This window comes from Lactuca sativa, chromosome 3, assembly GCF_002870075.4.
Source record: "Lactuca sativa cultivar Salinas chromosome 3, Lsat_Salinas_v11, whole genome shotgun sequence".
In the NCBI taxonomy this organism is placed as follows: Eukaryota; Viridiplantae; Streptophyta; class Magnoliopsida; order Asterales; family Asteraceae; genus Lactuca; species Lactuca sativa.
In genome coordinates, this window is record NC_056625.2 from 34,901,775 (window position 1) to 34,918,508 (window position 16,734).

At 31.8% G+C, this 16,734-nt stretch overlaps 2 protein-coding genes and 1 long non-coding RNA gene across 3 annotated transcripts; all 3 read left to right on the forward strand.

Moving 5' to 3' along the window:
• Nucleotides 1–285: 285 nt before the first annotated feature.
• Nucleotides 286–3,868, forward strand: LOC111917231 (beta-fructofuranosidase, insoluble isoenzyme CWINV3). The gene is made up of 7 exons (XM_023912902.3): nucleotides 286–406; nucleotides 538–546; nucleotides 1,520–2,385; nucleotides 2,462–2,659; nucleotides 2,748–2,986; nucleotides 3,075–3,171; nucleotides 3,345–3,868. Exons 1-7 carry the CDS (start codon nucleotides 301–303, stop codon nucleotides 3,540–3,542), a joined length of 1,713 nt encoding a protein of 570 aa, XP_023768670.1. The 5' UTR covers nucleotides 286–300; the 3' UTR covers nucleotides 3,543–3,868.
• Nucleotides 3,869–9,666: 5,798 nt separating this feature from the next.
• Nucleotides 9,667–11,408, forward strand: LOC122196839 (uncharacterized). Its single transcript, XR_006189037.2, has 3 exons — nucleotides 9,667–9,766; nucleotides 10,787–10,833; nucleotides 11,087–11,408. It is a non-coding gene; the product is annotated as an uncharacterized LOC122196839 (long non-coding RNA).
• A 2,555-nt stretch (nucleotides 11,409–13,963) lies between these two features.
• LOC111917230 (beta-fructofuranosidase, insoluble isoenzyme CWINV3) lies at nucleotides 13,964–16,473 on the forward strand. Its single transcript, XM_023912898.2, has 7 exons — nucleotides 13,964–14,183; nucleotides 14,329–14,337; nucleotides 14,442–15,301; nucleotides 15,387–15,545; nucleotides 15,632–15,870; nucleotides 15,954–16,044; nucleotides 16,132–16,473. The coding sequence occupies exons 1-7, from the start codon at nucleotides 14,078–14,080 to the stop codon at nucleotides 16,321–16,323; spliced, it is 1,656 nt and encodes a 551-aa protein (XP_023768666.1). The 5' UTR covers nucleotides 13,964–14,077; the 3' UTR covers nucleotides 16,324–16,473.
• The last annotated feature ends 261 nt before the right edge of the window (nucleotides 16,474–16,734 follow it).

Consider the following 16,734-nt stretch of genomic DNA (forward strand, 5'->3'; position numbering starts at 1 on the left):
AGAAAGGCATATTGTTTTTATTTTTATGAATATGATCAATCGAAATAACAAAAATACCCCCACCATGCAAGGCATGTGTTCGCAAAGCTAACATAGGGGCCAAGCCTATAATTAGATTAGAATTTAAGGATGACACATGTGAAAAGAATAAGTAAGGGATTAGTTGTTAAGTAGCAGCAAACCTTAAGAACCATTTATGTAATTCACTTATAGTCTATATGTATATATTGACAAGGTAATCACAATTCTCCAATCTGCATCTGATATTTCTTTCTATATTTCTGTTGTTTGACTTGAACCATGTCCATTCCCAGCAGTTCTACGTCGGAATCTCCGATTGCTGCCGTGTTGGAGCAACCGTATCGGACTGGATTTCACTTCCAGCCTCCGCAAAACTGGATGAACGGTGAGTTTATATTCTTAACTCTGACTTCTTTTTTTCTTCAGCTTTCATCTTCCTCATGTACATGTTCTAATATCATCGCAATGCCATATTTGATTTGTGACGACGAACATGGCTTTGATTGAGTGGCGCAGATCCTAATGGTACGTAATCCTTAAAACCGTCTTTTCGATTTGTGTTTTTCATTTTGTTTATTGAAACTGCTTGTTATTTTGTTGTGAACCAATGATTATATTATACATAATTTATTAGAAATAATATTATAAATTATTTTTTTCTCTTCTCTCTTCGTCTTTCCATAATCCCAAATTTTGAAAGCAGGTTTAGGAGATAAAAAAGAACCCTCAAAAACATAAATTATTTGACAGTCCAAAATCACTGTATATCCACTTGTCTGACTTGTAAAACAAAATAGAATAGTTATAAAAACTTTTATTTAAGACAAATTTTATCCATAAATTGGTTTATGTGTATTGGTCAAGGGAGGATCCACGTGGTATATATATATAATAAAAAGAGGGCAACTTACATAAAAGGAAAGTCAAGCTTTTGCTCTATAAAAATGATTTAAATTTGGGAAACTTTATCAAAGTTTTCTTATTTTGAAGTTAATGAATTATTTATGAAGTTAATGAACTTATAGTTTTATACTTCCGAATCAACATTGAAGTTACATAAATTGTAATATGTTAAACAAATTATCAATTCGCCTGAGTAAAAAAAAATTGATTTTATACTTTATAGTTTTTACAAAAATATTCAAGTCATATATAACGAATTAAAGCAGTTAATAAAATGCCTTCAAGAAACATTAATTCGTCATTTTTTACTCAAAATGCTTTTTCTATCTCTATCTCATTGGCATTCACATCCTCGTCTTTCTGTTTTTACTTAATTAATTTGTTATTTTTTTGTGACAAATATCAACTAAGATAAGGAATCTATATCGGATTTCATGCATGACATTCGTTCAATCATCGATTTTCTTTTTTATCTAAAATACACATTTCTGTAAATACGTTAGTTTTGTACGTATTTCTCCTTGGTACAGAACAAGAACATTCGAATAATATATGGGTTTTTAATTTGTACTAATGCATGTATATATACATACAGGACAAATGTGGTACAATGGAGTATACCATTTCTTTTATCAACACAATCCTTTTGGCCCACTCTTTGACATACGAATGCATTGGGGACATTCTGTATCATACGACTTGATAAATTGGATCCATCTAGACCCAGCATTTGCTCCAACTGAACCTTTCGACATCAATGGCTGCTGGTCTGGTTCCGCCACCATCCTCCCCGGAAACAAGCCTATTATGCTATACACCGGACGCGACACCCAAGAGCGCCAAGTCCAGAATTTGGCTGTCCCAAAGGACTTATCGGATCCCTATCTAAAAGAATGGGTGAAGGACGCCGGCAATCCAGTCATAAACCTGCCGGAAGGGATTCAATCGGATGACTTCAGAGACCCGACCACCGCCTGGATCGAAGAAGACGGGAAATGGAGATTACTTGTTGGAAGTAAGAGAGATAGGACGGGAATCGCTTTTCTTTACCACTCTGACGACCTTGTTAATTGGGTTAAATATGATACCCCACTTCATCAAGCTCCAGAAACCGGAATATGGGAATGCCCTGATTACTTTCCGGTTTGGTTTGATAGCACCATGGGTGTCGATACATCTGTCGTAAACCCTAGTAAGGAGGTAAAGCATGTGTTGAAGGTGTCATTAATAGATCGTTTTCACGACTACTACATGATCGGGAAGTACAGTCCTGAAGAAGAACACTATGTTCCTGAAAACGACGATTTAACACAGATCAGCGGTTTAAGGCTTGATTACGGGAGGTTCTATGCTTCCAAGTCGTTTTTCGATCCTGTGAAAATCCGAAGGATAACTATGGCTTGGGTGCACGAGACTGATTCTGATGCTGATTTTATCGCTAGAGGATGGGCCGGAGTTCAAGTAATCAAACATTCATTTCACTATAATTACATCTATTATAGTATATAAAGATTACTAACTCATATATCACATACAGTCATTCCCAAGGAGTATTTGGCTCGACAAAAACCAGAAGCAGCTCCTACAATGGCCAATCGAGGAAATCGAGACGTTATACGGAAACCAAGTTAGTTTTCAAAATAAGAAGCTTGAAGGTTTACGTGAAATTGAAGGTAGTTTTCAAAATAAGAAGCGTGAAGGGTTACATGAAATTGAGGGTATTACTGCTTCTCAGGTAAGCTGTAACTTTTAAGCCATCAATTCTTGATAAATTATTTCATTCCATTTCGGCTAACAATTGATTCGTTTTAAAAATTGAAAAGGCTGATGTGAAGATTTCGTTCAAATTTGATAATTTGGAGGAGGCCGAAGAATTGGACCCGAGTTTGGTTGATCCAAAACTTATCTGCGCGAAATATCATGCAACAAAGCAAGGCAAATTCGGACCGTTTGGGCTTTTAGCTTTGGCTTCAAACGACTTGACCGAACAAACTGCAATTTATTTTAGGATTTTCAAAAAGAACGGACGATACGTGGTGGTAATGTGTAGTGATCAAAGCCAGTAAGTTTTCTAGGATTCAGATATGTCCAAATTAATCAAATGTTAACCAACTAATTAACATCTCCCAATTAAAACCTACAAATCCCAGGTCATCTAAAAAGGAAAAGGAAGAAAGTGATAAAACATTTTATGGAGCATTTCTGGACATAGATCCACAACAAGATGAAATTTCACTCAGAACCTTGGTTCGTAAATCTATTTCTTATATATATATATATATATATATATATATATATATATATATATATATATATATATATATATATATATATATATATATATATATATATATATATATATATATATATATGTTGTGAGATGTAATGTCATTAATTTGTTTGATCTTGGATTTCTACAGATAGATCACTCAATCGTTGAGAGTTTTGGTGGAGGAGGAAAGAGTTGTATAACATCTAGGGTTTACCCCACTTTAGCCATTGGGAAAGACGCCAAACTCTTCGCTTTCAACTACGGAACAAAGAGTGTCATGATCTCTGAGATGAATGCGTGGAGTGTAAAGTCAGCTCAAATGAGCATTGAAGAATCCAATGTTTAAAACAGCAGGTTGATCTGTCCCGTTGAATATTGAATTTGCGCAGAGATCAGGTCAACTAAAAGCAAGTTTTTTAAATTATGATTCAAAATAAACCATCCAGTTTTACAATAAGCCACGGTTAACAAAAAAAACTTTTCAGGAATAAGCTCACAAAGCATTGAGGTGCCAGTATTTGTGATTTGTTTCGATCTTTATATGTTTAGATTCAATGTAAACTTATGGCAATTGTTGTTTGATGTTTGAACTTTTTGGTATTGTTATTATGTTTTTTATTATTATTTGGATTGATCTTGAACTTTTGAACATCAAAATTTATGTTCTGGTTATGTTTTCTTAATGTTTAAAATATATATATATATATATATATATATATATATATATATATATATATATATATATTACGTTATAACCCGTGGAAGTAATTGTAAAAAAACAAAGATATTGTCGATTGTAAGTAATTATGAATCAATTTGTTAAGCAAAATAAAATAATAATGTTATTAGGATAAGATATTGTATTTTCAAATTTTGGATTGAATTTGATTTGTTACAAAAAAAAGGTAATAATAAAAATTATAGAAAAATGTCACGTGTCAAAAAGACATTATAAAATACCGACACGTGTCATTTTTAGGTTTCATTTATTAGAGGAGGTATATATATATATATATATATATATATATATATATATATATATATATATATATATATATATATATATATATATATATATATATATATATATATATATTTGGTCAAAGGCTAAATTTTAAGAAGTACAAAACTTATTGCTATATGTACAAGTAATTTATGCATCAAAATCTTATTCAGTCAAATAAAAGAAAAAGTCACACGCACACCAGAAACCAATCACCACCATCATTGGATCATTCACTCTTCAACATCCTCCTTCTCTCCCTGAAAAGTAGAAGCCTAACCAAAAATCCATTTGCCACTGCCACCCCCATTCACCGGTCACCACCATTATAACATCGCTTAACTGCATCGTAGGCCACCATTCATTGCTACTATTGTGGATGTTTGACCGTCTACTTCTCCTTCTAACTCAACAAATCAGAAAATTGAGCGTACCTTATTCTCTACATCCATAAAACCTAGATTGAACGCTCCCGCTACCACCACTTTCATCACCTTCAAATCAGTCATTGCAATTGGCTGTGATCTTCTACTTATGCTTTCTTATTTATGTTTTCTTCTCCATTTGCAAGTTTCAATTTGTGTGATCTCCGACCCAAGCACATACTATTACATGTTGGGAATGTTAATGGTGTATACATATAAATAGTTTCTATTGTTATGTTTCCATTCATATTAGCTTTTCGATCTACTAAAGTGGACCAAGGTTCTTCTCCCTTCACACCACCATGTAAATAAATAGAGATAATCATGTAAGCTTTTGCATTCAAATCTACATTCCTAATACACATTCGTACATATAAAGAGTTATTTTTGGTTTGTTTACTAAAGGAAATATAGAGGGGTCAAGGCTATAAAGTGCTTGCTGACCATTTTCTAAGGTTTGTTTTTTTGGCTTTTGTTGATTATTGTTTTCATATTATGATTTTGAAACTATTTTTCCATATTTATAGCTATACATAGACATTATTTGCAATAGTTAGAAGAGAAATGATGAATCCGTTAATGAAAAGAAAGACAAATGCTCGAAATTAAATACATTTTGTTTGAAAATAGATAAAATTCCAAGAAAATTAGATTTGTCTAATATCCCTTGGTCCTTGGTTGATAAGTTCATGAACCTTTTATTGGTTGCTGATGCAACTTCTCTGCTGCTTTTATTGGATTGGTTGATCCTTACACATATTTCAATGGGTTGATTAAAATATGAATCATACAGTATCTTTATCAATTTATGTTGTGTTTTGTCTTGATAGCTAGCCTCTTTTCATGTAACCTTTGTTTTTATGTTTAAACACCTTGTATTAGTTCAGCTGGAAGCTGGTCGTCTATTTTCTTCTTTATATATTCTAGTTCTAAAAATATTATTCATTAAGTTTAATTAAACTTGGTTATCTCTTATGACCTTTATTAATCGTCCTATCTTTCATGGTTATTTCTCATGACCATGAAATGTTGCACAACCAAAGTTGAAGGTTATATAGGTTTCAAGGAAAGGTGTGAACAGATGGAAGTTGCAAATTAATGCAAAACTACAAAACACACTTGGTTAGATAGCAGAGCATTTTACTTTCATTTAATTCTATTACAATGTTGTACTTTCAAAAAAAACATTATAACATTCTACAAAATTTTCTTACCTAAGCGTTTGGAAAATGTTGGTAATCAGAGAATCTGAAATTATGATGGACAATCTTTAACTTCAATATCTTGAGGATTACCCTCTTATGGTAAAACAACATTTGAATTAGCAGTTATGTTGATGAAATTGTTGCATGTTTACAGTAAATTGGCATTTCATTAGGACCTTATACTTAACTGCGATAAAAGACTATCTTCACCAAAAAGGTAATTGCAACTACATACCACCAGCACCAAGCAGTATTTGAGTTTTTTCAAGGTTTTTTTTATATCCAAACCTTATAAAAATATTATTATTTATTCTTTGTATTGACCCTCAATATGCTTTTTCTATCAGTCTTTAGTATTTTTCCAAAATCCATGCATTGTACTAGATCATGTTGTACATATTTGACATAATGTTGTGTAAAAATTGTTCCATTGCTTCACTGCTCTCTTGTCAGGTTTTAGTTGGAACATGGTTGGGTGGTGTGTTTGGTTTTTAATTTTGTTTATGTGGTCTATGGTTATAAAGTTAGCTTCACAGGCTAACTATATCAAATATGGCAGGTTTAGAGTCATCAAATGGGTAAAGGGGTAATTACTCAAATTGATGAGTTAACTGCATTAAACCCAAGTGTTGATGGAAGAACCTTTTTAGAAGGTTATGAACATACATGAGATATGTGTCAAGGTAAGGTGGTTTTAGCAAAACAAGGGTAAAGTTGGAAATAGTAAATCATAAGTGGATGAGGGCAAATATGGAAATGCTTACATGAAATTGAGTTTCAAGATTAAGTGTCACAATGAATTAGATGGTATTTTAAATGTATTAGCAAGACTTTTATTACAATCTATTAAAGATTCATTGATCACGTGTTTGGATATTTGCGTATGACTTTTATAACAACTGAATTTGTCAAAGATGATAACTCTTTGTAAATATGTTTATAGTACATGAAGTTAATAAAATATGTATTTTGGTTTTACAATGAAATGATGTGTGATGAGATTTATATAGATGTTTTTTAACATATTTTGTTTTTTCTGTGTTGTTTTTATTGATTTCACACCACTTATGGCAGGGTTGTTTGACTAATGTAAGTGTCTATAAGCATGGTTGTTTTTTTGTAAAAATAAAAATAAAAATAATATAGTAATTAATCTATCCCAAAAGGGTTAAGTGTTGAATTATTTACCATTAAAGAAATTGTTAAAACCATATAAACTTTCAAATTCGAAAATGGAAAATTATAAAAGAAATTATACTTTATCATTTTGTTACTTCAATCTGTTTTAGAAATTGAACGGTCCAACCTTTACATTTTTTTCATTGTATTTTGAAATTAATGAAGCTATATTTTATACTAATTAACCATTCAAATCTACTATAATAAATGAAGGTTTTTTTTGCCACATGTCCTCTTCTTCTTCATTTGGACACATGGTATTTTCTAACATGTTTAAATTTTTTATTTTCCACTTGTCATTTTATTAAATTAAAATTCCACATTTAATATGTAAGATAATATATATGTAAGGTATTTATTAAAAAGGGTTTATATATGTAATGTATCTAATACATTAAAGTTTCATTAATTTTAATAATTCAAAAGATTTCTCATTTTTTTTTAAATTCAAACTTTTCAAATTGTTAAAATTTTATATTTAATTTTTTTAAATTAACTCATGTAATACATGGGTCTCACACCCAGTTCATACTATACAAATGAACTTTATAATCAAAATGTTTTAAGGATGTAGTCAACGAAAGGTTTATAAATGACTATATTTATTATACTAAAAAAAAAAACAATTAATAGATGTAATAGTAAAAAAATGATTAAAATGTCGAATTTATTAAGATTGACTTAATATTAGGTAGGCATGAAAAAAGTTGTAGCTAATAAATGTTAAATTGCTCGAGTAAACCGATATTACATTGTGTTCGACTTATGAGAACTTCAATTTCATGATATTTTCTAAAAACTAGCTACAACTACAAGGATATGAAATCTAAAAGCTAAAAGAAGTTACATTGTGTTTGAATTACGAGAACTTCAATTTCATCATGTTTGTTTTGCATGGAAATGGGAAGGACTATGATTCGTATTATTTTGTTTATTTTTCATGTAATGTATAGCCTAAATAGTTAGTACTTTTAATTTTAATCACAATGACAATGTACATAATAGCAACATACTTTAAAATAAAATAGTAACGTACTTTTATTTTTAACCCTAATAACAACGTTCGTCATGTTCGTTACCCACCACATGATTGCCCAAACCAATTCAAAAGTTCAAACACCAAACTTTCAAGGTTTCCAGGCCCATTCAAGTCTAAAACCCAAAATCGGTTCAAAGTACTAATTTTTGGTTCTAACAAGTTCCATATCGGTACCAATAGGGGTGTAAACGAGTCGATCCGAGCCCGAGCTTGACCAAGCTCGAGCTCGGCTCGTTTAATTTTGAGGAAGCTCGAGCTCGAGCTCGATTCGAGCCTTAAAATGAAGCTCGGGCTCGGCTCGTGAACAATTCAGTGGGCTCGCGAGCCTAATCGAGCCTAAACGAGCCTCCATGTATATGTGTATATATATATATATATATATATATATATATATATATGTGTGTGTGTGTGTGTGTGTCTGTATGTGTGTATGAATGTATGTATGTGTGTGTATGTGTGTGTTTGTATATATATATATATATATATATATATATATATATATATATATATATATATATATAGGCTCGTTTAAGCTCGTTTAGGCTCGCGGGCTCACTAACTGAAGCTCGGCTCGAGCTCGTTTAATAAACGAGCCTTATATTTAGGTTCGAGCTCGGCTCAGGCTCGTTTAATTCGATCTCGAGCCGAACTTTTAAAGAGTCGATCCCGAGTAGTTCACGAGTAGCTCGGCTCACTTACACCCCTAGGTACCAGAAACTAAACCGGAACCGGTTCCTTTATACCAGTCCGGTTCTTGGGTCTTCTTAACCTTTAATTATGGTTTCCAGGTTTTTGGTGTCGGGTCCATTCAGGTTGGTCCTGGCCCACTTTAATCCCTATTGTGAGGTGGATAAGTCTGGATAAAAGACCGAAGGTTTTACTTCCATGTCATCGATGACGACTCATGCGAGACCATATATTTATTAAACGAACGTTAATCTTAAGTCCTAAATCGATACTATTAACCACAAACCATAAGGGCCCCAACTTATGCACACTAAAAACTTATTTTACGTTCTATTGCAAGGGTTACAACTATTTATTGCATAAAAACCGGTAACAATATGTATCTACATTGTGTTAATAGAAAATAACATGTTTCAAAATGAAACTAATTGTCAATACATTTAATATGACATATTTCCTAAAATAAATAAATTGTTAAACCGAAACAAATCATTGTCTGCAGAAAAGAAAATAATTGCCGATATAAGCCACTCGTCAGCCGCCACTTTGTGCGGGTATATGACTATATATATATATATATATATATATATATATATATATATATATATATATATATATATATATATATATATATATATATATATATATATATATATATATATATATATATATATATATAAAACCTTATAAAGCATATTTAGTCAAATACTAAATTTTAAGTCGTACAAACCTTATTGCAACATGTACAACGAAGTTATGCATTAAAATCTTTTCTGGTCAACAAAAATAGATAAGTCAAGGCTAAAAATAGATTATTCATGTGAAGACTAATTCAAATCACTATCTCCTTAATTTTTTGCTTAAAATTTGGGAGACTCATTCAAATCTTTGTTCCTCTATAAGATCCACTGTTGCACCACCTAATTTTTTTCGGCATTTAAATATGTTGATCTTGTGAAGAAAAAAAAATTGTTTCAGACTGTATCTCTGCCACTGCCATCAACTAAGCCTTAAAATTTCTCAAATCAAGAGGTATCTCCTTCTTTGTCTATACAATATTGAACCTGATAAATTTCGCCTTTTTGTGGGTAATTTCTATTGCGTTTCATTTTTGTTTATTTGTATCGGGTTTGTTTGCGAATTTAAGGTTAATTAACAAATTTATATGTGATTCTTCCTTTTTCAAAGATTCTTCCGAATAGTCTTCTTTTTGTTGAAGATAAATCAAATGTTCATCATTTTCTTTAAGACTTGTAGCTCCGACCATTAGTGATCGATCGAGGTTTTCTTTTTGATGAATTTCTTTTTTGGTTATATTGTTGAAACTTTTTTCAGATCAGACCTATATCACTAGCTAGCAATGAACCCCAAACAAGAAGTCAAATAATAAGTATACCACGTTTGTGTTTCATTTTTATTTTCTTCCATATTAGTTTTCTTGAGTTTTTCTAAATATATGTGTTTGTAACTATCTAAGTGAGAAATAGTCTCGATTGTGTGTGTGTGACATTGGTTGTCATTAAAAGGCATAAGAAACAGGGCATGTGTGTATTCCTTAAAAATATTTGATTTAGGTTTTTGTTATTCAAGAAAATGGCCATTCTACAACATAAGTGGTGCTAAACTTGGTTTTTTTTTGTTTAAATACATGAGAACCGTAAGATATCAGAAGTTATTGGTTACTGATGTGTTTGAAATACAAAGAGGAGCCGTTGGGTTTTTATTTTTAAGGAGAAACTGGTTGATTAATTCAGGAACTCAAGCAAAAGAGTCAGGTTTGATGTAGTTTTAAAAAAATATTTTTGGGTTAATTTTTATGTGTTATTGTTTATTGACTTAGTTGAGGTCTGATGTTGAAGGTCTAATTTTACTGTTTTTTTTTTATCTGCATCCCATGGAGTATTTTGTTACCAAATGATTAGATATAAGGTATGATGCCACTTCTTGATATGCTTGAGTGCTATTGTTGATGTTAAAAAATTTATAGAGTAATGATCATTATGCCCTTGGATGTCATTTAAAAATTTGTTGATATTCTGCTTCTTGTTTTAGATTTACAAGGTTAAAGACTCAAAGTAACTAACAAATAATGATCATAGGTCAGTTTATGTCATCCTTGCTTCACAACCATCTTTCATATAAATTTTCCTTTAGGTATCGAAAATTTTCATATTTTTTAGATAGAAAAAACCCTAATTTATTAATGAAAAGTCTTTTTTTTGGGTCTTAGTTTCGAAACAAGTAATTTAAATGTGTGATAATAAATTTTTTGTATGAAATATGATTTTGTTTTTAATTTCTTTTATTTAGTTTGTATATTGACTTCTATTTAATTTTGTGTTTTATTGGCAGAAAACGCCACCAAAACTCAATCTTAAAATAGCAACTAACTTTGGACTTTGGAGATTTCAAATTGGTGTGGATTTAACTTATGGTTGAAGTTGATGTTCATAATTGTTATACGAAGGTTTGATGATTATATATTTTTTGTTTAAAATTTTAAAGTTTAAAGTGACAGTATAAGTTGACTAATAATGCTAATCATGTGGTTCCTTTAGAGTTGTAATTATTTTCGTTCATAACAGTTTTTTGTCATACACAACTATTAATGCATTATATAGTTGTACAATACAACATTTTAAAACACCAATTGTTGTGTACGGGGAAAATTGTTGTGTATAGATCAGCTCCCAATCATAAATGTTATGATAAGTTTTTTTTATATTTTTTTTTGTTTAACGGGTCAATTATCTATTAATATTCATTGATAAAATAAATTATTCTAGATGAAAACAAATTATCATTTTTAAAGTTTTTATTAAGATATTATTCAATACTTTATTACTTAAAAGATTATCAACAAACAAAAAATATTAAATTAAATTATTAAAAATAAAAGTTATAAAGCTCACTGCCTTATCAAAACAACGCAATGATACAAATCCTTAACAACCTTCCACACACACATACACATACATACATACACACATAACCTCAAAACACGGTTAATGATTTAGGTTGATTTGTTGTTTCCAACACAAAATGACAAGAATAAATAAGATCCGAACATAAACCGAACTACCTTTTAGCCAAATTCTAGGATAATCACAAAAATGAAAAAAGTAACTAAGATCCCATCACAAAAGCACCATTTTTTGATTATTTATACAATAATTATAAACTTTGTAAATCCATAGCAATTAACCCCTTATTTTTATCTTTACACACCATCACTAAATATTTTCCAAATTATATAAGTTATATGTAAACATTTTAATATCTTTACTTCTAGTTTGGTAAATAAAATATCTCCATGGTCTCCGGTAACTCCTACACTCGATATGTTCATCAAGCTCTATGTTCAATCATCGTATTTCTATCCGACGCTTAGCGTGGGTAAACGACTACTATATATATATATATATATATATATATATATATATATATATATATATATATATATATATATATATATATATATATATATATATATATATATATATATATATATATATATATATATATATATATATATGGGTAAACGACTACTATATATATATATATATATATATATATATATATATATATATATATATATATATATATATATATACACTAACTACTTATATAGCATTTAAACAAAAACTCTTAAATACAAGTTATTATGCACAAGATACATGTTTTTTAAGCAAAAACTCTTAAATACAATTTACTATGCTCAAGATACAACCACGTGAAAATTGAAAAAATGAGTCGGTCATTCCCATATTTGTAACATATAGACAATGAGGCGGTCACTCCAATATTTGTATCACATAGAATGTCATCGTGTATTTGACCCAAATTACTCTTAAAGATGTGTAGACTCTTCATCTCATGTTAAACCTAACAGTTCGTCATACTTTATCCTGAAAAGACTAAAAAAAATAGTGCAAAGAATAAAAAAGATATTTGGCATCCTCTCCCCTCATCGTTCATAATTTGAATTCGTTTTTAATCTCTCTAAAAACCCTGGATATATTTTCATCACCATTGGTTGTCGTCACCGTTGTCCTCCGCCCACCTCACTGGCAACGAAACCCACTATAAAAATTTATGGTCCCTTCTATCCTTTTAGTACCTAAATATTTGGTGTTACGAGACTTACAAATAACACCCCATGTTCCATCACTTATATTTATTTTAGTTATATTTAATTTTTCTTTCGTTTTAGTGTTATGTTTTGACACTTAATTCCTTTTTAATTAAGTAATTTTCACATAAAGCCCTTTTCATAATTAGGATATAAATTGAGTCCCTTTCATACCTTCTTATTTCATCTTTTGGCATTTGTTTATTAGCTTTTATCATATTTAGTTTTTACACGTCTAACCCAAAATTGTAAATTTTACATTATACGCCCAAAAAAATTGTAGTAGTGTACAAAGTACAAAATCTAACCCGATAAACTCAAATTTCCATTGAGGACCCACAACAAAACTAAAAAGCCTAAAAACGAAAAAGTCAACTTCTCCCAAAGGCCCAAAAAAATTGAAAAACTCAACTTCTCCCCAAATGTCAAACGTGGGGAGGAGGGATTCGAAGGGGTCGATTTCGCAGTTGGTGATCCTCAATGTTAAAGTGACAAAACCATCATGTTAAATTGACAAATACCTGTTTTGTAGAGGCTTCACATTTAGCAAAAGGCTCACTATATAAAACGGTTATTTTAGTTTTCTTTTGTAAATTAAAACATGAATAAATAAATTAGTAAAATAAAATAAAAGAAATTAAATATCCTTCTACGTTTTGATCCTACCAACCCTTCTACCCATTTAAATGATAACATGTGTCATATTAATATTCTAAAATATCATTAAATCTCATTAAATTAACATTAAAATGTTACACATGTCACCATTTTATTCGGTAGAAGGATATGTAGAAACAAAAAAAAAGTAGAAGGATATTAATTTCTCATAAAATAACTTGTCGATAACAAAATATAACTATGTTTTCCAGAATATCTGTTTTACTCAAGAAATTACTCAATTAGATTAAACTTGATATATCATTATATTGTGGTCTTATAAAACAAGAACAAGATTTTTATATTGGACCTTATTGAGTATTGTTGATGGTTATATGTCACGTCAATCTTTTATAAAAGAATATATTGTTGAAGTATGTTAAAAAAAAAGTGAATTATTGTAAACCTAACCGTGTTATTACCAAATGATCAGGAATTATATTATATTAAAATGTTAGACCAAAAGAGGGAATCACAGTCTTCCGATCTGCGTTTGGTGGTGTTGAAAAGCGCCAGTTTGCTCCTGATATTTTTTCTGGTGCTTGACTTGGATCATGTCTAATCCCAGCAGTACGCCGGCGGAATCTCCTCTTGCTGCCGCGTCGGGGCAGCCGTATCGGACGGCATTTCACTTCCAGCCTCCACAAAACTGGATGAACGGTGAGCTTTTCTTTTCATATTTCACTTTGTCGTCTTCTTCTTCTGTTCTTCAGCTTTCACTTTCTTTCCATACATGTTCTAATATCGCAATGGTTTCCTTGATGTGTGACGACGAACATGAAATCTGACTGATTCATTGACGCAGATCCTAATGGTACGTGATCTACTGATCTTCAACACCTACTTTTTGATTTATTTCATTTTGTTTATTTTGTTGTGAACTAATTAAAAAGAAGATTATTTTTAATTCTAAAACAGGACAAATGTGGTACAATGGAGTATACCACTTCTTTTATCAACACAACCCTTTCGGCCCATTCTTCAACATACGAATGCATTGGGGACATTCTGTATCACACGACTTGATAAACTGGATCCATCTGGACTCAGCCTTCACTCCAATCGACCCCTTTGACATCAATGGCTGCTGGTCTGGCTCCGCCACCATCCTCCCCGGAAACAAACCTATCATGCTATACACCGGAATCGACTCTGAAAACCGCCAGGTCCAGAATTTGGCCGTCCCAAAGGACTTATCCGATCCATATCTCAAAGAATGGGTGAAGCACGCCGGCAATCCAGTCATAAGCCTGCCGGAAGGGATTCAACACGATGACTTCAGAGACCCGACCACCACCTGGCTCCAAGAAGATGGGAAATGGAGATTACTTGTCGGAAGTCAGAAAGATAAGACGGGAATCGCTTTTCTTTACCACTCCGACGATCTTGTTAATTGGAGTAAACATGATTCCCCACTTCATCAAGTTCCAGGAACTGGAATATGGGAATGCCCTGATTTCTTTCCGGTGTGGGTTGATAGCACGAATGGGGTCGATACATCTGTCATAAACCCTAGTAACGAGGTAAAGCATGTGTTGAAGGTGGGATTACAAGATCAATTTAAAGACTACTACGTGATTGGGAATTACAGTCCTGAGAAAGAACACTATGTTCCTGAAGACGAATTAACACTCAGCAGTTTAAGGCTTGATTACGGGAGGTACTACGCTTCCAAATCGTTCTTCGATCCTGTGAAAAAGCGAAGGATAATTATGGGTTGGGTACACGAGACTGATTCTGAAGCTGATGCTATCGCTAAAGGATGGGCCGGAGTTCAAGTAATCAAACATTCAATAATTTCACTTATTATTTTTATCATATCTCCTTAGTCCTTAATTATATATAAGATCATATCACATACAGTCATTTCCGAGGAGTATTTGGCTCGACAAAAACCAGAAGCAGCTCCTACAATGGCCTATCGAGGAAATCGAGATGTTACATGAGAACAAAGTTAGTTTTCAAAACAAAAAGCTTGAAGGTGGTTCATTACATGAAATTCAGGGTATCACTGCTTCTCAGGTAAGCTGCAACTTGTAAGCCATCAATTCTTGATAAATCTAGTTTAATAATCCATTTCAGCTAATAATTGGTTAATTATTTGAAAGGCTGATGTGAAGATCTCGTTCAAATTAAGTAATTTGGAAGAAGTCGAAGAACTGGACCCGAGTTGGGATGATCCACAGCTTATCTGCACCGAAAGTGATGCATCAAAGAAAGGCAAATTCGGACCATTTGGGATTTTAGTTTTGGCTTCCAACGACTTGACCGAACAAACTGCAATCTTCTTTAGGGTTTTTCAAAAGAAGGGACGATACGTTGTGGCAATGTGCAGTGATCAAAGCCAGTAGGTTTTCTACGATTGATTCAAGTATCTCTAACTTATTCAAATATTAAAGATATAACATGTCGAAAACTTACAAATCCAAGGTCTTCTACGAAGAATGGAATTGACAAAACGTCGTATGGAGCATTTGTGGACATAGATCCTCAACAAGATGAAATTTCACTCAGAACCTTGGTTCGTAAATCTACTTTTGTTTTTGTTACATATATATTTTCCTATTGTGAGCTGTAATGTAGTTTGTTTGATCTTGGATTTGTACAGATAGATCACTCAATCGTTGAGAGCTTTGGGGGAGGAGGAAAGACTTGTATAACAGCTAGGGTTTACCCGACATTGGCCATTGGAGAAGATGCCCGACTGTTCGCCTTCAACTACGGAACAGAAAGTGTAGTGATCTCTGAGTTGAGTGCATGGAGTTTGAAGAAAGCTCGACTGAACAAAGAAAAACCATAAGGTGTATGAGATCGATAATATTACAATGATACATACATGAAGGGATCATAACCATGGAGACCGACTTAATTTGTAAAACTATGATATGTATTCGTAAAAACGGTTTTTTAACAACATTTAAATAAAAAAGGGATATTTGTTTGTTTAGAATTTTAGTTTGATAAACGAGAGTAATTTGCAAGAGTGGGTGATATGAAGTGAAATAATTAAGGAGTCGTTTGTTTTTTTTAAAACATCTGCAGCACCACTTTTGTCTTCGCCTCGCAGACAACGCGCAGACTTTTCTCTCAGCATATTGTTTGTTTTTTCGAAGGGCTAAGATTTAAAAACGTCTGCACGAAGTTTTCACCACACAGACATGGACCACCCACTTCTCACATCTGCGGGCTTTTAACCTAAAAAAACGCCGCT

Coding starts and splice junctions, on each gene's coding strand:
- LOC111917231 (XM_023912902.3), top strand. CDS start 301: ATGTCCATTCCCAGCAGTTCTACGTCGGAATCTCCGATTGCTGCCGTG. Junction 2,386..2,461: donor GAGGATGGGCCGGAGTTCAA/GTAATCAAACAT, acceptor TATCACATACAG/TCATTCCCAAGGAGTATTTG. Junction 2,987..3,074: donor ATGTGTAGTGATCAAAGCCA/GTAAGTTTTCTA, acceptor TACAAATCCCAG/GTCATCTAAAAAGGAAAAGG.
- LOC111917230 (XM_023912898.2), top strand. CDS start 14,078: ATGTCTAATCCCAGCAGTACGCCGGCGGAATCTCCTCTTGCTGCCGCG. Junction 15,546..15,631: donor AGGGTATCACTGCTTCTCAG/GTAAGCTGCAAC, acceptor ATTATTTGAAAG/GCTGATGTGAAGATCTCGTT. Junction 15,871..15,953: donor ATGTGCAGTGATCAAAGCCA/GTAGGTTTTCTA, acceptor TACAAATCCAAG/GTCTTCTACGAAGAATGGAA.